Source organism: Felis catus, chromosome A3 (assembly GCF_018350175.1).
Source record: "Felis catus isolate Fca126 chromosome A3, F.catus_Fca126_mat1.0, whole genome shotgun sequence".
In the NCBI taxonomy this organism is placed as follows: Eukaryota; Metazoa; Chordata; class Mammalia; order Carnivora; family Felidae; genus Felis; species Felis catus.
In genome coordinates this window covers 118,006,341-118,028,964 of record NC_058370.1, presented here as the reverse complement: position 1 = coordinate 118,028,964, position 22,624 = coordinate 118,006,341, and the positions used below count along the sequence as shown (strand labels likewise).

Below are 22,624 nucleotides of genomic sequence, written 5' to 3'. Positions count from 1 at the left end.
CGCCCAGGTGCCCCGAGATTGGCAGTCTTTATGCACGAGTGGAGGCCTGGCATTTAAATCTGTGCTGTACTATCTCTAGACTTTCTTAAAAATTATGACTGACTGCCATGGATTATGCCAGCTGTCATGTTGCAAGATTGGGTGACCCCTCCCAACTAGATCATCAAATTAGTTAATATCTTCTTACGAGGAATGAGTCCAAGAACATGTTGGAGCTACATCTGGGTGCAGATGAAGTAGTGTTGCAAATTCTGAGCAGTCAGATAATCTGATGATAAATTTTAAGCAGTGAACTGTGTTGATATTACTGACAATTTAGCAGAGATATCAAAAGAACACTTGAACAAATTAGTAGGGCTTGTTACTGTGATGGGGAAACCAAGGTGAATAGGGAGAATGGGGGACATCAAAGTAAAGCAATTTATCTTCCTATCCAAGGACCTTCAGCATTTAAAGGATCTTTTGAGAAGTTTTCTCAAATCGCCTATGGTGAAAGATAAGAGTTTAAAGATTTTTTGACTCTGTAATCAACTGATACTTTTGTAAAATATAATAGAAATGAATTACTAGAAAAATGAAGTAAAAAAGACATGAGATACAAGGCCGGGTTTTAAAATACTGGATTCATCAGACTTAATACTGGTCTTACATATTGCTGTGAAAGTTTCTTATTCTCAGCTTCTCTGTTTATCTTATTACAGATTACTAACAGTTTATAGTGTAGCACTAGCCCATGAATCCTACTTTGAGCGGCATTGTTCTAGAAGGATTTCTGCATTCTAACAATCCAGAAGTTGGCCTTTGTGGAATTCTGTTTGAGAGTAGAGATAGTTACATTATTTAAGTCATTGAAGACTTAAATAATCACTAGTACATTAGTGATAAGTAATTCCTAACTGTACATTAGATAATCTAGGCTATTGCTGTTTTTTTCGTTTTAAACAAATATGGTAGAACAAATATGGTGGATGGTTGTAAGAATGAAGACTTCTCTCAGAATTACTAAACTTTTCAGTTAGTTGGGACAGTAAAAACTGAGAGAGCATCGTTGCTTTGTTTATGTAATTTGCTCGTATTATTTATTTTTGAGAGAGAGAGAGAGAGAGAGAGAGAGAGAGCGAGCGAGCACGAGCAGGGGAGGGACAGAGAGAAAGGGAGACACAGAATTGGAAGCAGGCTCCAGGCTCTGAGCTGTCAGCACAGAGCCTGACTTGGGGCTTGAACCCACAAACTGTGAGATCATGACCTGAGCCGAAGTCGGAGGCTTAACTGACTGAACCACCCAGGTTCAGGTCAGGCGCTCCTGTTCACGCACTTTTTAAAGTTCAAACATTGTTTTGCTATTTGCTTATTAGAGTTGTATGTAGATTTATATTTTCTAAGTTGGTGAGTATCTTATATCAGGTCAGTGACTTGGGTGGCATTTCAGTTTTCCTGAAATTGTAACTGATGAAGATTTAGTGACTGTGCTAGGCACATTAGGTCAACTTTTCTTAGGTTGTTTTTGTTAAAATGTTGTCACCTGCCCTTTCAAGTTGGTTTTATGTAGTTCATGGTAGAGTTCATTTCTTTTTAAAAACTTAATAAAGAATTGGTGTTGGCTTTAGAATTGATATTATAGTATAATATTGTCTTAATCTAGTTGAGGATTATAGAATTTCAGGATTAGAGGCATTAAACTCTAACGACTACCATGTGTTCAATGAACCCCTTTTAGGCTTCCCTGACAAGTGACTGTTGAGGCTGCTCCAGAGTATCTTGTCCCAGGGAAGCCCCCTGAAGCCCAAGGCTGCTCGTGGGGCCACTGATACTGTTAGAAACGGCTTTCCTATGTTGACTGAAACCTTATTGTGTCACTTCTACCTCGTGGTGCGATGTAGAACAAGCTTAATCAATCCCCCTTGTGATAACACTTCAGTAAATAAAGATAGCTATCGTGTTGTATTTTTCTCTTCCGCAGGCTAACATGGAGTCGTTGCTTATAACCATGTAATTTGTGTCCTTTCAACATCCCTGCTGGCTTCTCAGTGAGATCCAGTCAGTCTGTGTCCTTCTTAAAGTGTAACACCTAGAACTGAATGAAGTGAAAAGAAAGAATAAATAAAAAAGGAGAGGATCTGTATGGTTTACTTGCAGAAATGTTAGTAATCAGAAAAGCAAATAGCAGGCTACTGCGTATATTCTGGAAAAAAAGAATAAAGAACATTTCCCATTACATGCAAAAAAAAAATCTAGAATTCTACGTATTTTGTAGAAGATCCCAAGAACAAATTAGATTGAGAGTATCATTTTAAAGAACAGTAAGCTCTATGCCAGCTCACCATCACAAAACATTGACCTGCTCCCAGTCTCTTCTTGCCCTGTCTCACACTTGGATAACCCATTGTGATACTATTCTCTTTGTTCTCCTGGGGGTCTCCTGCTCTGTAACATGAGGAGCATTATCAGCTCCATTAGATTTGCTTTAGAACCTAGAAAAATCATTTTACTGCCAGATTCAGTCTCTTATTGGTTGGACTACCTCTGAGAATTTTTGTCTGTGGAATGAAGAAGGTATAGTAGTATGGTGAGGAGGTCAATTGAAGTTCTTTTTGTTTTTTTTTTAATATTGGAAATTATTGCCCAAGTGAATTAAGGGTTTCATGAACATAGTATTTGAGATGGACTCTCCGTCATATTTTTGACTTTGCAATTTATGCTTTTGAATAATCATAACAGAACGTACTTACTATGTGCTAGGCACTCTTCTAAATACTTTATGTGTACCAAGTCACTGGATCCTTATAACAACTCCACGAAGTGGGGCTGTTACCTCCATTTTGTGGATGAGGAAACCAAAGAAGAGACAATTTATTTGCCTTGCACAAGGCTAGAAAATTCATAGTGTATAACAATAGTATCTCAAGGAGCAATCGAAGAAAAAAATCCCCCCAAACCATTGAAAAACCGAAAATACGTGGATACATTTATTTAAAAATTTTTTTTAACGTTTATTTATTTTTGAGACAGAGAGAGACAGAGCATGAACGGGGGAGGGGCAGAGAGAGAGGGAGACACAGAATCTGAAACAGGCTCCAGGCTCTGAGCTGTCAGCACAGAGCCCGACACGGGGCTCGAACTCACGGACCGTGAGATCATGACCTGAGCCGAAGTCAGATGCTTAACCGACCAAGCCACCCAGGCGCCCCGGATACATTTATTTATCCCATTACCCTGTAGTTCCAGGTATGCTCATGTAGCAGATGTCCTTTCGTAATCACTTAAGTAGAAAAATTTGAGGATTTCAAAAATGTTTCTTCCATCTTTAGACAGCACCTTTCACCAAAAGGAAAGAGAATCTATTAATTCCCTTCTTCCCTTCTTTTCCACTCCTCCATTCTCTCTCTTTCCCATTTTACCTCCACCTTCTCATGTTTCCACTACAGCTCATTCTTCCACTTTTTTTCTTCTTCTCCCTGTTCTTTCCCTCTACCTCTACCAGTTTTCCATCTACTCTTTTCTGTGCCCTGTGCCTTTGTACTGTTCATATTCACTCGAATATATTTTTCGTAAGAAAAGCATATGCTGACGGGCAGCTCAGTCCATTAAGTGTCTGACTTTGGCTCAGGTCAGGATCTTGCCGTCTGTGGGTTCCAGCCCCGCTTTGGGCTCTGTACTGACAGCTCAGAGCCTGGAGCCTGCTTTGGCCCGTCTCCTGCTTGTGCTCTGTCTCTGTTCCTCAAAAGTAAACATTAAGCAAATTTAAAAAAGGAAAAAAGAAAAGCATACAACTGAGCTTTTAGTGTGAGGCATTGTGGAGGTACAAACATAAATGCAGCAAGTAACATGAAAGCCAGTAAGGGAATGATCACAGCTCTGCTAGTTCATTCCCTTGAGAGTCTGTGCTACATGCCAAGATACTTTCCAGTCCTTCCCTGTAAGGAGCAGGAATTGAGATTGGGATTTAGATACATAATATACAAGTGGTGTAAAATATAAAGCTCCCAGAATGCAGAGATTTGGGAATACATCCATTTAGGATATGTTTTGGGTCAAGGAATGAAAATGGTGACCTAAAAAGTTTACAGGAATATTTTTACGGAACAAATTCAAAGAGTTTAGCATAAAAATTGCCTTTTATGAAATTGTGTTTCTCATTAAATGTATAGAAATAGTATGTAAGTTGGCCTTGTCCTTGGAGATTTCTCATACTATTTATTAATGAAAGAACTACGGGGCGCTTGGGTGGTTGTTGCTTGGGCGTCCGACTCTTGATTTCGGCGCAGGTCATAATCCCAGGGTCATGGGATCCAGCCCCATGTTGGGCTCTGTGCCACGTGTGGAGCCTGCTTAAGATTCTCTCTCTCTGCCTCTCTTCCTCTGCCCCTCTCCCCTGCATGCGTGTGCTCTTTCTCTTAAAAAAAAAATAGTAAGAATTACCAACATTCCCACAGTTGAGATAGGAATCAGTCCAGGATATTTATGTAATTTATTTTGACTTTGACATGACCTTGGAGTGTGCTTGTCATCCCCAGCTCCACTTGTTCACCTGTACTATTTATGGGGCAGTTATCAGGTGCTGCTGTGTGCCAGCAGGTGGGCTATGGGGCACTGGATCCAAGGTTTCATATATTCTGTTTCATTACATAGCTTTCAGTCTAGCTGAGTATCTGTCTCCTTGGTTTTTGTCCCCATTTGAGGACAATTGTAGGTAAATATTTTCATTCCCCCACCTACCAGATCTAACTCATTCTTAGAGGCCAGCTGTATTCCAGTGAACCTTCCTTGATTACCCCAGCTAAAAGTGGTTTCTCCGCTCTGGCAACTTCTATTGTGCTTTTTTTCTTTAACCACTAATTTGGCAATTAATCATGTTAATTGCTTTGTGACTTGTATCTATTGTTGTCTTGAATTGTTATTTAAATTGTGCTTATTTGACTTTCATAGGTTTGATTTTTGTCTTCTGATTTATAGTTGCAGGTTCTTAAGAGTAGGGACTCCTTTCTATACTCTTATAGCAGTGATTGCTAAACTTTTTTTGATTATACACCTCAATTTAATTATGAACCCTCAATACATGCATACTTACCTAATTATAACATATATTTATATGTTATAAAACATATATAGGATATAAATTGAAAATCATGAGATAAGATAAATAAACAATATTGTAACAGTAATTCTTATTACATATAATAGGGTATTTTCACCTGTCATTCCTGAAAAAGAAATTTGCAAAAACATATGGATACTAATGAAAGAAGTGCAGCATTGACTGTATACACAATGCCACAAGACCAGTTTTTAATTCCACTTGGTCGTGTCGGTTTGATTTTAACCACCCTGACGGGTGTGTGGTGGGGCCTCATCGTAGATTTAAATTGCGTTTCTCTAGTGACTAATTAGATTAAGCACCTTTTCACTTTTATTGGCCATTTGGATCCCTTTTTATGAAGTATTCCTTCAGGTCTACTAACATGTCTTTTTCCTATCAATTTATAGGAGTTCTTTATATATTTTAATATCAGTGTTAATGTGTTGCGAATATCTTGTCTCACCCCATGGTTTGTCTTTTCACTTTTTAATGTTTTTTTTGTTGTTGTTGTTGTTGTTGAACAGAAAATCTGATAATAATATAATCCGATTACCCATCTTTTCTTTCATAGTAGTACTTTTGGAATTTTCATGTTTTTTTTTTTAATTTTTTAATTTTTTTATTTTTGAGAGAGAGATATAGTGTGAGTGGGGGAGGAGCAGAGAGAGAGGGAGACACAGAATCTGAAGCAGGCTCCAGGCTCCAGGCTCTGAGCTGTCAGCACAGAGGCTGATGCAGGGCTCGAACTCGAGAACTGTGAGATTATGACCAGAGCCAAAGTTGGACGCTTAACTGACTGAGCCACCCAGGCATCCCTGTCCACCAAGTTCTTGAAGATATTCTGTTTACCCAATTAACCCTCCCCCATTTTCTTTTAAAAATATTTTGCTTTTGCTTTTCCCCTTCAGAGCTTCAATTCACTTGGACTTGATGTTGTGAATGGTATGAGGTAGGGCTCAGGTTTCATATTTTTCCCATAAGTATGTCTAGTTGACTCAGCACCATTTATTGAAAACAATTGCTTTTCGTTAGTGCTGTGCAGAGATGCCTCTGTGATAAATTAAGTGTCCAGATGTGTGGGAATCTGTCTCTCAACTCTATTCTTTGTCTATCTTTGTATCAATATTAATATTTTAATTACTAAGATGATAATTTTTGATATTCAGTAGAATAATTTCTCCTATTAAGCTTTGTTCTTACTGTGATAAAATATACATAAAATTTATAATTTTAGCCAACTTTAAGTGTTCATCTCCGGGCATTAAGTCCATTCACATTGTTGTGTAACCATCACCATTTATCTCCAGAACTTTTCCTCTTGCAAAATCGAAACTCTGTACCCCTTAACTACCATTTCTTCCACTGTCCCTTCAGCCCTTGGCAACTACCATTCCACTTTCTGTCTCTGTGAATTTGATAACTCCAGGTACCTCACATGGATGGAATTGTACACTGCTTGTCCTTTCGTGACCGGCTTATTTCACTTAGCATACTATCTTCACGGTTTATCCATGTTGTAGTGTGCATCAGAATTTCTTTCTTTTTTAAGGCTATTGAATAATATCCCGTTATACATGTATGCCACATTTTGTTTATCCATTTGTCAGTCTCTGTTGACCCTGGGTTACTACCAGTTTTTGGCTATTGTGTATAATCCTATCAAGCTTTTCTTCTTCAAGAGAATATGGTCTGTTTTTGGTTCTTGGCATTCCATTTACATTTTAAAATCCACTTTCAGGTTCTGTATCAATTAAGGAGAACTGACATCTTTTTCATTATGTATCTTTTCATTTATGAACATACCTATGTTCATTTATTCGTTTTATTTTCTTCTAATAACAATTTTCTACACAGGGATCTTGCGCATCTTTTGTGACATTTATTTCTATGTATTTGATAGTTTGATGTTACTTTTGATGGCATCTTTCTAAAAGTTTTTATTTTTTAACTGGCTGTTGATGGTGTGCAGATATATGTATACAGTCTACAGTTGATGTTTGTGTATGTCCTTTGTTTAGCAACTTTGCTAAGCTCACATATTTCCAATAATGCCTATGAAGGTTTCAAAAGCTTTCTGTGTGCACAGTCATATTATCTTCACGCAAGTGTAGTTTTATTTCTTCCTTTCCCATAAATATCCCCTTATTTCCCCGTGCTACTCTGTACTTGATAGGACTGTTGGTTTAATGTTGAATTACAGTGTCAGAGTGGGTGTCATTTCATTCTGTCTCAAAGGGAACAATGTAACATTTTGTTATAAAATGCGATATTGTTGCAGGTTTTTTTGTAGATGGCCTTTATCATAGTAAGGAAGTTACTTTTTATCCCTATTTGCGAAGAGTTTTTAAAATCATGAATGGATGTTTAATTTTATCAAACACGTATCCAGCACTAATTAAGATAATCCTATTAATTTTCTCTTTTATTCTGTTAACAGAGTGAATTAAAAGCACCTATTAGAAAAGAAGAAAGGTTGAACATTAATAAGCGAAGCATCATCTCAAAATATTAAGATTTCCCCCCCTCCTAGTTAACTGTTGAAAATAGTGGGTGAGCCTATCATTCCTACTGGAATCATATTGTACTTTAAATCACATTTTTTGTTATAGGAACACCTACTAACATTTAAAAATACTCCCTCCTTTAGAGTTGAAATCTATCATTTATAAATGGAGATACAGCATATAAACTGGGAACAGCAATTGATGCCACATGAACTGGCAAATACATGTTTTTCTGAATATTTTAATTTTATAATTTTTAAAGCATTCTGAGCTGAGTCACATATTTTGGTGATGGCATTTTGGAATCCTCTGCTAAGAATTGGATCCATCACTTTCTAGTAGGATCTAGAAATAGATTTCAGGCTTTAGAGACGTAGAGGATATATGTGGTGTATCGGGAACATCATATGTCATCAAGCACATAGTGCCATTCTTCTGAATGATGTAAAAAATCTATCTCAGTGTAACTTTATTGCCTCCTTTTACCAATTTTAATTCACGAGTCTCCTTGTAGAAAGGCCCCAACTTGACCTGGTGAGTTTTGATGTAGTCAACTAGATGGGCCGTAATTCCCTTTTAAGGCGGAGGGTGTAAAAATCTGTGAATCAGAAGGTCACATGCCTTTGTGGATAAAATGCCTATTTTATAGGTTACTTAGTAGCTGTTCACATAGCCTGTGGCAGTCTCCTAGCTTCTTTGCTGCTGCCTTTCAGTCTGTAAACCATGACAATTTTGAAATTGCTTTGGTCTGAGTGGAATCATTGATGATAGGGTTAATTCAGGGAAAATAAATTCTGTATAATGAAAAGGTGGTGAATATGAAGTAACAAGAATTCATTCTAACTTATGACTTGAGAGTCATTTACCAGGCAGTTATTGGTCTTTGAGCCTATTTTATTTCACAGTCACCTGTGATTTTAGATTGCCAGAGCTGAAGACTTCCTTCTCAGCTGATGTTGAATATTGTTGGTTAAGCACAAACGTCATTATCAAGAAAACAGGAAGCTATGTAGGAGAACGTGCCAAATGGTAAATTAATAGTGTAAAGGAAACTGACGCAGACTCAGGGAAGGAACCCTGGACTCATCTACTTTGTTCTTTTTAGGTGGCTTGGAGAGTAGAAATGGTTTAAATCATTCTTTCTTTATTTTTTTTTCCCAGAAAGCTGATCAAATAATAGGTTTAGTATTAAATTGCAAAGCATATGCTTTACTTATATTTTGCATGATCTTAAAAATGCTAATGTCTTCAAGGTTGTAGAGTATCTTTGTATAACTTTGTTAATCCAGATTAGTTGTTGGCTGTCACTAAAATCATATAAACTGTAGAGAAATTGTCAACTTTTCCTGTTTATAGTGATACCTTAATAATTGGAGTCAGATCTCAGGGGCTATGAGCAAGTAATAACTTAAAAAGGATTCAAATCCAAACTTACTTCCACTGTTTATTTAAAGAGTTTGCTAAATAAGTCAATAGTGTTACCATTGTAGAGCCTTTTAAAATCAATTTAGGAGGTCCTGTTCCCTCTTTTGCATCATTGATTTACATGTATATAGTTCTTATGCTAATTACTGCTAAATCATTTTCTTTTCACTAAAGCTGGTAGGGGAGAACACTGTTTTTGGCAACAGTTTGTTAGCCTTTACTTTTTATTATTTTAGGTACTTAATAAAATGGCATTTATTGACAGATTTATAATTCACATTTTTTTTTTTTTTTTTTTTTTTTACTAATTCTGATGGCTTCCCCTTTAAATATTGAGGGATGATTTGGAGTGGTGTTTAAGAAAATGGGCCCTGGAGCCAGACATCCTGGGTTTGGATCCAAGTTCTAGCAAGATGCCTGTCTTCCCTGTGCCTCAGTTGCCTCATCTGTAAAATGGAAGCAATAATAGCATTTATTTCTGAAGGTTGCTGTGGGTTTAAATAGTTCAATCTAATTAAATAATTTAGAATAGTACCTGCCACATAGCAAATGCTCAACAAATGTTAGTGCCTGTTGTTATTATTTATTGTGAAAACAGTAATTTTAGGAAGTGACTTTAAATATAAATTCTGAGTTACATGTACAGCTCTTCAAAGGGAGGACCTCTTACAAATAATCACACTTTTATCTCAGAGGTGAGGATAAGAGTATCTTCTTAATTCCAGTTAAAGCATTAGTTTTTGTCACAAAAAGAGCACAAGACTGGGAGTCAGTTTATGCATTAATTCGGCAAATCTTTATCTCCATACGTAGTTGTTGGAGTATCCGCATCCTGGACACCAGCTATCTATATGCTGGAGATTTGCAGATGATTGAAGGATGCCTGTGTCAGGGAGACCAAGGTGTGGCCAGAGTGCTCTGGGAGTGCTTTCCAGTCCCAGTGCTCTCACTGAGTGACTGTGAGATCCTTGACCTTCACTGTCATCGTCTGTAAAATGACAGTTGCTGACTTTAGTTTATGACGATAAGTCTGTACTAAAATGTCATCAGTGCTGGATGCTTAGTACTATGCTAGATGCTATACTAGGACATTTAAAAAAGCATAGAACAGTTTTAGCACCAAGAATCTTATGACATGGTTGGGAAGACAAACCACAGTTGGAAACTAGATAAATAATAATCTTGGGAATCACGTGATTAGATGTAAGCTAAGAGATGGATGCGAGTATGTGGGGGTTGTTATGCTTAGCGTTTTACTGTATGTGTAGTTAGCTGGCTATAGTTCTGTAATAAGGCACTACAGTCAACTGCCTGGTCTGATGCCTTCGGGAATTCCGACTTGATAATTCCCACGTGCATAACCTGCAGAAGGTGGTTGTTTAACTCCCTTTGTTCTCCCGTTTGTTAAACTTTAAAATAGTGCATTCCCAGCACATTGAGGTGACTAGAATTTAGTAAAAGATACATTTTTAAGGCATAGTTCTTCATCTAAAAACTTTTTTTTCAATATAATGCCAAGATGTTTTTTTTGTTGTTGTTGTTCTCATTACTGCTGTGTTCTGTGCACCTAGCACAGTGCCTGACAAATGGTAAGCACTCAGGAAATACAGTTGAGGGACAAATTTGAAATTACATTTAGTTGTCAACAATTTTTAAATCATTCAAAATTATCTTGTTATTAAAAGATACTCAGTTTGGAATACTGTTTTTTTTGTTTTTACGTTTATTTGTGTTGAGGACGAAGCAGGGGGAGAGAGAGAGGGAGAGAGAGAGAGAGAGAGAGAGCGAGCGAGCAAGCATGGGGACAGAGAGAGAGAATCCCAAGCAGGCTCCACACTGTCAGCATGGAGCCCAATGTGGAGCTTGAACCCACAGAACCGTGAGATCATGACCTGAGCCCATGTCAAGAGCAGGTCACTCAACTGACTGAGCCACACAGGCACCCCTGGAATTTTGGGTTTTAAACCTCAGATCTAACTGTTAGGACAAGTTGCCATTATAAAAATAGAATTTTAATGAAGCCAGCAGCCTTTTAGTAGCTTTTTCGTATTCCTAAAAGGAAATGATTTTCTAGATGAATGAACTTCTCCACTGTATTAGTTATCTGTTACTGACATCTGACTGCAACATCCTGCAGGACTCTATACAACAGCTGCCTAGCCAGGCCATTCCTGAAACCTGACACAGAGAAACTGTGAGGGATAATAAATATTAGCAGTGTGAAGTTTTGTGATATCGTAATATAAAGACTTTCATATCTATTGTACTTGAAGACTGTTCATCAGTAGATACCCTGCGGTTTTTCAAATATAAAAAGGATCTACTTTTTAAAATATTTATGTAATTACAAAATAGTTCATGTTCATCACAAAAACCAAAATAATGCAGAAAGGGAATCAAAGTTGTAAAAATTACTCCAAATCCTGCCACATTTTGGTGTCTCTCCTGAAATCTGTTTCTATGTGTAGACATACATACACATAGGTCTGTCTTTTCCATAAGTGGAAGCATACTATTCATGTGTGTTTTTCCATCTTTTTAAACTCATGCCCTTGTTTGAGTAACAGAAAAGCTAATGCCCTCCTTGAATGCGATTTGAAATTTCATAGTAAATTAAGTAACGTGACCAAAACCGATTTTAGACAGAGGTAATTTAAGAAAGGGAAATATTTTTAGTTTAATCTTAAAAGAACTCTCAGATAACATGACCTTGACTTGTTTTCCATGAAGCTGTTGATCCTAGGTAAGATGGAAGATAGAGCACAGTAGATATTTTAAATAATTTGCTCAACATTTCATTGGAGAAACTGAGCACTGTTGAGGAGAGAGGCCTGCTAACGACAGCTTAGTCTTCCCCTGTTGCCTTGAATGGTTAAGTTCTTGGCCCACATTTGTATATTCCTCTTAGCAAAGCAGAAACCCTGCAGTTCACTGGAGATTAACCATTTTAACTTGGGAATGCTCTTTGGGGAGTGTGACCCCTGCCCTCGTCCCCACTCCAAGTAAGTGATTTTTCCGACAATATACAGCACTCTAAAATGAGTTTTGGCAAATTTTTCTTCTGTCTTTTCCGTGATGTGTCCATGGCCCTTATGGATTGGCTAGCCCCCCCCCCCCCCCCCCCCCCCCCGTTACTCGGGCTGTTTCCGCATATGATTTGGCTGTTGTCTCACACGGTACACTCTCGATTCCCCTTCTTCCTAAACTTGCTCTCCTTCTAGTCGTCCGTAGTCAGTAAATCCATGCCTCCATTGACACCGTGGCTCCCCTAGTCCAAGTATCATCTTTCTTTCCTGAAGTGGACTCCTGTTGGTTTCTGTTTGACTTCTTTACAGTCTCTTTTTCCACACAGTAGACAGGATGATCTCTTAAAAAGCATAGAATCAGATAATATTACTCTTCTTAAAACCCTCCTTTGAGCTTGGAATAAAACCTGAATTAATTGCCACCACCTACAAGGCTCTGCGCGATCTGTCCCTTGCTTACCCCTGTCCTAATCTTTCTCTGTTCTCTCCCTCATTCACTCTGCTCTAGCTGCATCGCCCAGACATATCAAGATTTCTTCCCCCAGATATATGCAGCTCGTTCCTGCCTTCACGCCTTTGCACCAGCTGCTTCCCCTGCCTGGAGTGCTCTGCCCCAGAACTAGAACTCGCCTGGGTAGGCCCTAAGCCCGCCGTGTCCTGCAGGTTTCGGATTTCACCTCCTCCGAGGTCTTCCCCAGTCTTCCAGTGTAACGTAGCCCCCGATTCGCTGCCACGCTGCTTTATGTCCTTCATAACATGTAGCAGTTTCGAACCATCTTTATATCTTCCTCTCTTGTTTATCGCTTCTTTTTCTTTTGCCAGAATTTCAGGTTCCATGGGACCGTAGATCTTGTCTGTCTTGTCCACCCTGTATTCCTAACACATAGAACAATGCTCAGTAAATCTTACCTAAGTAAAAAAAAAAAAAAAAAAAAAAAAATGGGGAAGGAACCACTCAGATGGAGAAATGTGCTTTTTAACACCCTAGGGTGGCTGGAGCCAAGCTGTTCACGTAGGAAGGGGAGAAGGAGGAGGGACAGAGCACAAAGCACTGTTTTAGCCCGAGTTAAAGCATAAAGTAAATAATACAAAATGTGGCCCAACAGTGAATGTAACAATTGAGAAACTAATTTCACGTTGAAGAAGGACTAGTTATTCAGACAATCTAGAATCCGATTAATCCTCAGGATTTCCTGTGCTGTTAATAACTTCAGTTGCTAGGCTATATAAGATAATATAAGATATTTTGATCTAATATAAGATAATTTGATCTTCGTGCCTCAAAGAGGCACTTGATTGTGAATGTTTATTATATTTTGTTATTTATTAAAGAATAATTTTAAGGCATCGTTCATGGAATATGTGCAAGAGAAGAAATTCTTAGTGTTCCTTGTAGGACCATTTCTGTCATTAGACTATATTTTGTAATGCTTTAATTTATGTGTTTTCCATAAGTTTTCAAATAACTGCTGTGCTATGGTCTAGAAAAGATTGTACTATAAGGGAAATATTTTAGTACCTTTAATAAAATATACCTTGGAGATTTTTTTTTTAAATTGAACAGTAAAGGAAAATGTGTTCTTTTTTTTTCACGTAATTTATTTTTTCAACGTTTTTGTTTATTTTTGGGACAGAGAGAGACAGAGCATGAACGGGGGAGGGGCAGAGAGAGAGGGAGACACAGAATCGGAAACAGGCTCCAGGCTCTGAGCCATCAGCCCAGAGCCCGACGCGGGGCTCGAACTCACAGACCGCGAGATCGTGACCTGGCTGAAGTCGGACGCTTAACCGACTGCGCCACCCAGGCGCCCGAAAATGTGTTCTTAAAACCTATAAGAAATTAAAATCGTTGGGGCGCCTGGGTGGTTCAGTTGGTTAAGCGTCCATCTTCGGCTCAGATCACGATCTCACAGTTCATGAGTTCAAGCCCCACGTCAGGCTCTGTGCTGACAGCTTGGAGCCTGCTCCAGATTCTGTGTCTCCCTCTCTCTCTGCCCCTGCCTGCTCATGCATTCTCTCTTGCTCTCTCGCTCTTAAAAATAAACATGTAAAAAATAAAAATTAAAAAAAAAAAAGAAATTAAAATCGTTTTACGCTGCAATTACTAGTTTAGCTTTGTTGTTTAGTTTATAAACTGTTGTTTTTTGTTGTCCCCTAAAGATAAGAGGAGAAATCAACCTAGTGATTTATGATTAAATACATCTGAGTTAAGCTCTCTGTCTGGTTCTTTTCTCTGTTTACATTTTGGGAAAAAGTTATGGTAAATCTAATATGAGATCTGAGTTACCTTTTTTAGAGTCCACTTTTCTCAAATTTATTTTCACATGACTGTTGCCTTCAAAGTGGCCGTCCAGGGAAGTTGTACATTTATTCCAACAATGCTTCCATTCCTTAAAATAACTCTTTTCAGAGATGCTTCATAGTCAGTTTTGGAATTATGAAAGAAACTTAGCATTTTTTGCTTTATTTTATAATTGAAAAACCTCAACTTTTAAAACTAAATGAAGACATATAATTTCCTCAGTTGACTTTGTATTAATATTAATTAATGAAGCCAGTGCTGCTGTCATGCAGTTGAAGTTATGACTTGTGAGATCATGAACGATATCTTGTAGATTTGTTTAAAGAACGAAGAACATTGTTTAACTTTGTGAAGTAATAGATTGAAAAGAAACCAAACACCTGAGTGACCAGTTCACCTCCTTTTAAATTTACACTTTATCTGAAACTGAGGGCAGTGCCTTGTGCCCCTCTGTAGAGGGAAGACAAGGGGGTGCCAAATCGAGAGGCAGCACCTCCCCTTTGGGGAGAAAGAGGAAATGACCTGGTGTCAGGAAAAAAGGCCAAAGTGGGCTCTTTTTAGTACTGAGTGAAACCTAAGAGTCTATATTTAAAATCTGCCCCTAAAACTACTCTTCTTTTACAGTTCTTGGCATCAAAGAGTACAGACCTGCTTTGGAAGATACACCTACTTTGAAAGCCCAGATACACGTATTTGAGAGGAGTAGCTGGAGCTTTGTTGGTGTTTGTTGTTAGAAGGCATTTAAGTTCTATTGTGAGATAAACGGATCATGTGTTTCAGGGCAGGTCTTAATGTCTTGGCCTCTGTGACCATCAAGGGCTTTTATTTTGTTTTATAAGCCAGTGCTTTAATCTTTTATCTATAAAGATCACTTTTTTATTTACTTTATTAAATATCATAAACGTGTGGGTTTTTTATAAAAAAAAATCTTTTCTTATCTTTCCTTTTTTTTTTTTCTAAAGCTGCACATCATTGACTCCTGGACCTAACTGTGACCGATTTAAACTGCACATACCATATGCTGGAGAGACATTAAAATGTAAGTAAATGATGACTATTTTATTGAAAATGTACATTACAGTGCTAGTTATCAGACTTTGTGCTTCAGTTTTTATTTCTGGCTACTAGGTATTATCATTAGGATTTGCCACTTAAAACAATTTTTTTTTTTAATGTTTGTTATTTATTTTTGAGAGACGGAGAGACAGTGTGAGCAGGGGAGGGGCAGAAAGAGAGGGAGACACAATCCAAAGCAGGCTCCAGGCTCTGAGCTGTCAGCACAGAGCCCGACGCGGGGCTTGAACTCACGAGCTGTTGAGATCACGACCTGAGCTGAAGTCGGATGCTTAACTGACTGAGCCACCCAGGCACTCCTAGGATTTACCGCTTTTAAAAAATTTGTCTTCTGGGGCTCCTGGGTGGCTCAGTCGGTTAAGCAGCTGACTTCGGCTCAGGTCACGACCTCGCGGTCCGTGAGTTCGAGCCCTGCATCGGGCTCTGTGCTGACAGCTCGGAGCCCGGAGCCTGTTTCAGATTCTGTGTCTCCCTCTCTCTCTGACCCTCCCCCGTTCATGCTCTGTCTCTCTCTGTCTCAAAAATAAATAAACGTTTAAAAAAAAAATTTGTCTTTTAATTTGAGTTCTATTCAAAGTAAGGCAGTTGGCAGGGAAGAAGCGGTGGTCAAATAGGCATACACTGAAATTCTTAGTTTTTAGGACTGTGCAGTAATTCTTGAATTTTTTCCCCTCTACTGACAGATCTTATGTAATTTGTCAATAAAGAGAGTCCATTGCTTTAAAATACCTGACTATTTAGAAACAGCTTTTAGGTAGGAATGGCTTCTAACTCCCTTCTGTAACTATTGCTGCCAAGAACCAACTCCTGATTGCCACCTGAGCATAAGAGTCTTCCCTCAGAGACTCTTGGCATAGATTAGGATTGTCAACAGGTTACCTCTTTTATAGCAAGGGTTGGAAATGCAAATGGCTACCGTGGCCAGACTAGTCACAGAAATGAGGGGGACAGGCTAGGTGTGACAATTGGGCACACCTACCGTCTTGAGGGGACTGCCTCTGTTGAGAGGTGGAAATCTGAACTTTTGTATAAATTCTTTCATTTTTGGGTCCCAACTACTTTTTCAAAAATTAGAAACATAGTGTGGGCCAACATAAAGTGGGTCAGACCAAATGTGCGTGGGGCCTGGCTCGAGCTCTTCGACCACTGATTTGTGATCTTGATGAAGAGCAGTCAAGACCTACTGTTGGGTTTAGTCCACCGTCTACAACATCTGCCTACATTGTATCAGCCCTTCTCTGCTGTTATTACCAGTGCTGACGCTCTAGTGCAGCGTGGAAATGATGGTGGCTTTGGTGGGTTAGTCCCAATCTCATCAGGAATTTTCTCTCTGGAGCCTACTCTTGTGGCAAAGAAGGTATTGAAGTCTCTCTGGTCTCGAACAGAGGAATAAGGAGCATAAATGTTAAAGATGGGACAGATGAGTAAATAGTGCCTTTCAGGCTGTGGACTATTTATTTATTTATTTATTTATTTACTTATTTTTATGAAATTTATTGTCAGATTGGTTTCCATACAACACCCAGTGCTCATCCCAACAGGTGCCCTCCTCAGTGCCCATCACCCACCCTCCCCTCCCTCCCACCCCCCATCAACCCTCAGTTTGTTCTCAGTTTTTAAGAGTCTCTTATGTTTTGGCTCCCTCCCTCTCTAACTTTTTTTTTTTCCTTCCCCTCCCTCATGGTCTTCTGTTAAGTTTCCCAGGATTGTGGACTCTTTTTAAATTATAGGCCACCAGGGGCTACATCTTAATATTCTGTAGCATCACAAATGCAACATTAAGCAAAAAATATAGGACATGCTGACTTGTTAACCTGGCGTTACTATTAGATCATTCTCTGGAAACCATTAAAATACATAAGAATTTCACCTGCCTGAGGTAGTGGGACATTCTAGATTGTTTCTGAAAAAATTATTAACTAAATTTAAAAGAAATGATCAAACTAAATCATTCACGTGGCTAAAAATGTAAAAAAGTCCAGAAATTTTTTACACGTGAAAGCTGTAGTCCTCTGTTAGGTTTCTTCCCAAGCCCGGTCCTGTTTCCCGAGGGTGTCACTTACATTTTTTTTTTTTTGTAAAACTGTTTCAGTATGTAGTTCTTCTGGGGCTGCTCTCCATATGTCTAAATAATGTTTATGCCTCTGTTTCTTGACATCAATTGTAGATACTATTATCTTTTGACTCTCTGCTCTGATACATAAAGCATTGGCCTGGCTTCATTGAACTCTGTGTCTTTCTTCTTTCTTCCTCTTCAGTGCAATTATATCGCCACGATTGGTTCCTATGTTGGTTACTCTGTAGCTTGAACATTTTTCCTTTCTTTCTTAAGGACCACTGTCAGCATTGTATGGCACAGTTAAATGAACAGCTCCTAAAACATTCGTAGCACGTGCCTGGCACGCAGTTAGCGTCTCTGCACACTCGTGACAGCTACTTGGTATACTTTTTTTTACTTTCCCCTTAACCATAGAGAGTGTCTTTTGGCTCCCCACTTTGTGAGATGAAGGTATTAGCTCCCGCCCTTCCCTCCATGCCTCTTCTTTCACCTCCCAAGTTTTGTATTCTTTTCCTTTTGCATTGTCAAAATTAATAACCTATCGTTTGTTCTAAACCTAGAGTTGTCTTCTGTGCTGCGTTTATAAATTGCTTGAATGCTCCTGTACAGTTATCTCTATGGGATTTGCCTGTAGCCTTCTCTTCCTTTTTCTGTAGTCTGTGTATTGAAAATTCTCTGTTTTGGTAGAATTAAAACATAATTGCTGGAACACAGTAAAATACCTTGCTTAGATTCCACTTCTGTCTCTGCTCTCCTCCCTTTCCTGTAGCCCTTCCTGATCAGTTTTATTTACCATACTCATAATTAGGTATCTTAATTTCGAAGAGCTCTCTCTTGCTTTTGCTTTCTGTTCCTCTTTCACAACATTTTGTTTTTATTTTATGAATATGGTATCTTGAAAGCTTTCAAAGAATGTGGATTTTTAAAAAAGCTTTCTTAATTATTTTAATTTTCCCCAGGGATTGTATTTCTGTTTGTTTATCATCTTTTCCCCTCTTTACTATTCTGGAGTCTTTCCTTAAATAACAGATGGGTTTCAGTTATCTATGTATGTCTATGACAGACAATAAAACACTGAATAGGACTTCTTTATGGGTAAACCGAGCTTACTGAGTGGTGGATTAATCATGGACGAACTGTTAGTATGAGGAACTCCTATGTGTCATATTATGGAGTTCAGCTGTTCTGGCTCTCCCCCAAATTGTCCTATTTTTTTTTTTAGCAAATCCCCTTTTTTCAAGGGGGCATACACATCTGGCCACCATACCAGTTTTGGGGGATGGGTATCATAGACTCTTCCTCATGGAGCTTGTAGTTAATTTCCCCATCCTTAGCCCCAGTTTTCATTTTTTCCCTTTCCTCACCCTGGATGACTACAAGTTTTTATGGGTCCACCAGGACAGAGGGCTTCCCTCTCAGCAGTAGCCTCTTCCTCACATTCCTGCAGCCAAAGCTTTCTCTGCCCTGTCTCATCAGTTTCTACTCTTCCATTTGCATTCTGCCTTCTAGGAATTTGCGGAAATTGCTCATCTACTGATTGCTATTCTCTTCCCTTCCTCTTCACTTAATGTTGTTTTGAATTCTTATTTTCTGTGTTTCATTATCGTTTAATGGAAGGGTGGGTCTTAGGAGGGAGAAGAAATAAATGTGCGTGGTTAATCCACAGCCTTTTTGCCAAAAATGATGGAACCTCACAAAGATCTTACTAGCTGTATGAGTTTATGCTAGAAGGCATTTACTAATCTATACCCTTTCATTACTATAAGATTTTCCCAGGGAATCTCTTATAATACTGATGATTAGGGTATTTGCCTGGAATACCCCATATAAGTTAATTATGTCCTCTTAAGCTACTGCTCTATATAATTATTATGTACTAGGGACTTAATTTAGGCTGTAGAATGCTCTATAATGAATAAAAAATGAACTTTGTATATTGAGGTTCTTCCACATTAAGGTGAGTCCAGGTTCTAGCCTGAAACAGCCCACAGCCAAATAAAAGGAAAAGACAATTGATAACGAACTACGTTTATAAAAGTTCATTGAATTTGAAGAATGAGCTTTTTTTTTTTCTTCTGAAATTCTTGACATTATTTAGGAAGGCTTTCTGAAGGATGTTGGTCTTATGATCAAGCTAATGTTAGAATCCCTTGCTTTAAAAAAATTATCTGTTAAACTTGAAAAGTGGCATACACTTTGAGGTACCGCAGTGTTTCTGCATGGAAGCCAAACTACAAACCTTTTAAAACTTCCAGATGGAAATTGTTTTTTGATAGCTGTTGAAAATGTGATAGAATTGTCAAAAATAAATCAACTACATAAATTATGAAACATAAGTCACTGTTCTCCTGACAGTACAAAAATGGAAAAATTTACACAAAGAAAATCAAAACAAACCTTTTGAGATAGTTAAAACTTAAGTGATGATCAGCAGAACCATCTTTACTGGACTGGTGTTTTGTAAATCTCCCCACATAAATTTGTTCATGTCAGTGATTACATAGCAAGGTTATTTTACTTTCCTTAGTTTGTATAATATTTAGGTTATAAAGTGTCTTTCTACAAAACAGATGAACATAGGGGAAGTGAAGGAAAAATAAGATAAAAACAGGGAGGGAGGCAAACCATAAGAGACTTTTAAATACAGGGAACAAACTGAGGGTTGTTGGAGGGGATGTGGGTGGGACGATGGGCTAGATGGGTGATGGGCATTAAGAAGGGCACTTGTTGGGATGAGCACTGGGTGTTGTTGTATGTAAGTGATGAATCATTGGGTTCTACTCCTGAAATTAATACTATGCTGTATGTTAACTTGAATTTAAATAAATAAATTTTAAAAAAATGAAAAAAGTATCTTTCTTTGTGACTATACTTACTTTAAAATTACAGTATTCCAAAATTAATTGTTTCTAGCTTTTTTTATATATATATAAATGTTTCTGAGAGGAGTTTGTTGAGACATGATGTGTTGGTAGAAGTAGTAATGTAGAACACTTAGATATTTTATTAACCTCGATAATTAGTATAGGTTTATTCTGTGTGCTTTGAAGTTCATGGAAATAGATAATTTACTGTATCAACCAAATTTATTGTAAAAGAATAAATCATTCAAAGCAAATCATGAATTTGCAAAGAATCTTTTTCCCTCTTGGAGAACACTAAGATTTTGCATTGCTTTAAAATTAATGTTACACTCCGTTTTCTTTTCTTTCTTTCTTTTTTTTTTTAACTCCTTCATTTTACTTTTAAAAAACCTGGCAAGGCCAAACACTTTCTACATATGTTTTTACTCCATCCATTTTTATAACCTCAAATATATTATATCCAAGATCAGTAAGGTCATAGTGGTTAGTTATCACAAGACCTGTGATTGAGTTCCACATTCTACAACCAACACAGTGTTCATCTTTACATAATTAGCTATTATTCTGTACAACCAATATTTTAACAAAAGTAGTTTTCTGAAACAAATACATACCACTGAAGAGTTACGTAGTTTAACAGTCCTTGGAAAATAACTGTCATTGCAAACAGAAAAGCTCTTTGCCTTGTTGGGGAAACAGACCCAGAATGAAACTTAATTTCGTGGTAGCAAGAGATGAATAAGTATAGATTTAAATTATATTCTGTGGTAACTACTAAATAAATATTGTTTAACTCATACCTTTATCTTTCTAAGCACAGGGTAATGTCTAACCCAGGGCTTTACAGTCTCAAAGCCATTTGTGTAAACAACTTTATCTGAAGTTTCTCATTAAATCCTATTGAAAACTTGCGGTGGGTGGTTTCAAGAATAATTTTAACCAAGGCTGACTCGAGGTATTTGGAGCTTATAGTGATTTTATTTCATAACTTTAAATTCAGTGAAGTTAGAGATGGACACTGCGTTGTTTATTAAATGATATCTCCAGGCCCCAGCATGGTAAAGTTACTCAGTTCAATATTTGTTGAAGGAATGGAGTAAATGCATGCATGCAGGAATTAATGAAGCTTAACGTTCAGATTTTTATTGGTTGAAGTATCACGTTATAAAGAATGTGGCGTTCTGTCACTTGTATCTGTCTTTTGCCAAAAGAAACTCAGTCTTTAGAAGTTATTGATTATACAAGGAATTTTTAAATTGGAACAGTGCTGTTAACAATTCAGAAAAAAGCGAGGATCATAGAATACTCCGTAGATTTGGAGTCTGTATCAATTTTGTCTTTATATATTTCACTTTGTCCTCAAAGTAGATTAATGAAAAAAGCATGTAACTCAAATTTATATTTCAGAATATTTTATATATTAGGAAACAGTTATTCTATAAATGTTCCCTCTGTGAACAAAGGAAACTGTGCAGTTAATGATAATGAAAGACAAGGGAGAGGACGTATTTCTCCCACGAATTCGTGCATTGATGCCTACAGAATTACCCACATTCAAAATTAAATCACTGAAATAAAAAAGACCAGAAGATGACAGTACATTAGGAGTGGTGTTCTTGTTTCTTCAGCTCTTTTAATGTGAAGAGACGACCGTTGGTCAGTGCAAGAATTGCCAATTTGTGTGAGATTCTCCTGCAAGATCTCAAAAGATGTCTGAATTAAAGAGAAGTCCTTGAATTTCACGATGGTAGAAGAGACAGCCGGTACTTACTCGAACAGGATTGGAAAAGTGAATCTTCAGTGATGGAGACTGATTTAAATAAAATACAGGTTAAGGGCTAGGATGATGCCACTAAACTGAGTGAAAACCTACCAATTATAACAAAACTCGATGAGCTTCCTATAAACACATATTTGTAAATATAGCGGCCCTAGTCACTCTGTTTAACACTCTTGAAGAAATTATTGTGTTTGTGTTTTTGTGGACCCAATGAATAGGGCAGGGAGGGAGGGCTGTTTTGCTATTTTATTTCCTTTCCCTAGCTTATTGCCTGGCATTTAGAAGGGCTCCTTTAATAGATGTTAGTGGAATGCATTAACTGTGTTCATTCTTTGGATCTGGCCATGGTGAGGTTTGATGAAGAAGTGAGAGAACTTTGAAGTATTCTCACTTTTACAAGTTCTTTGAATGGCACTACTTATGTAACTATATAAAGAGATTATTGAAACGTTTTAAGTATATTGAGCAAGTCTGTGGCCAGTACCAAACTGTTTGCTAGCATTGGTTTCAAAT

General features: G+C 37.8%; 1 protein-coding gene across 11 annotated transcripts in view; it reads left to right on the top strand.

Moving 5' to 3' along the window:
• BABAM2 (BRISC and BRCA1 A complex member 2) overlaps positions 1–22,624 on the top strand; it is a 425,146-nt gene that overhangs the window by 51,671 nt on the left and 350,851 nt on the right. For all 11 annotated transcript variants that reach the window (XM_045054775.1, XM_045054777.1, XM_045054778.1 and 8 more), the window contains one exon: positions 15,297–15,373. In XM_045054775.1, the coding sequence (XP_044910710.1) occupies positions 15,297–15,373 (77 nt within the window). The remainder of the gene's footprint in view (positions 1–15,296; positions 15,374–22,624) is intronic.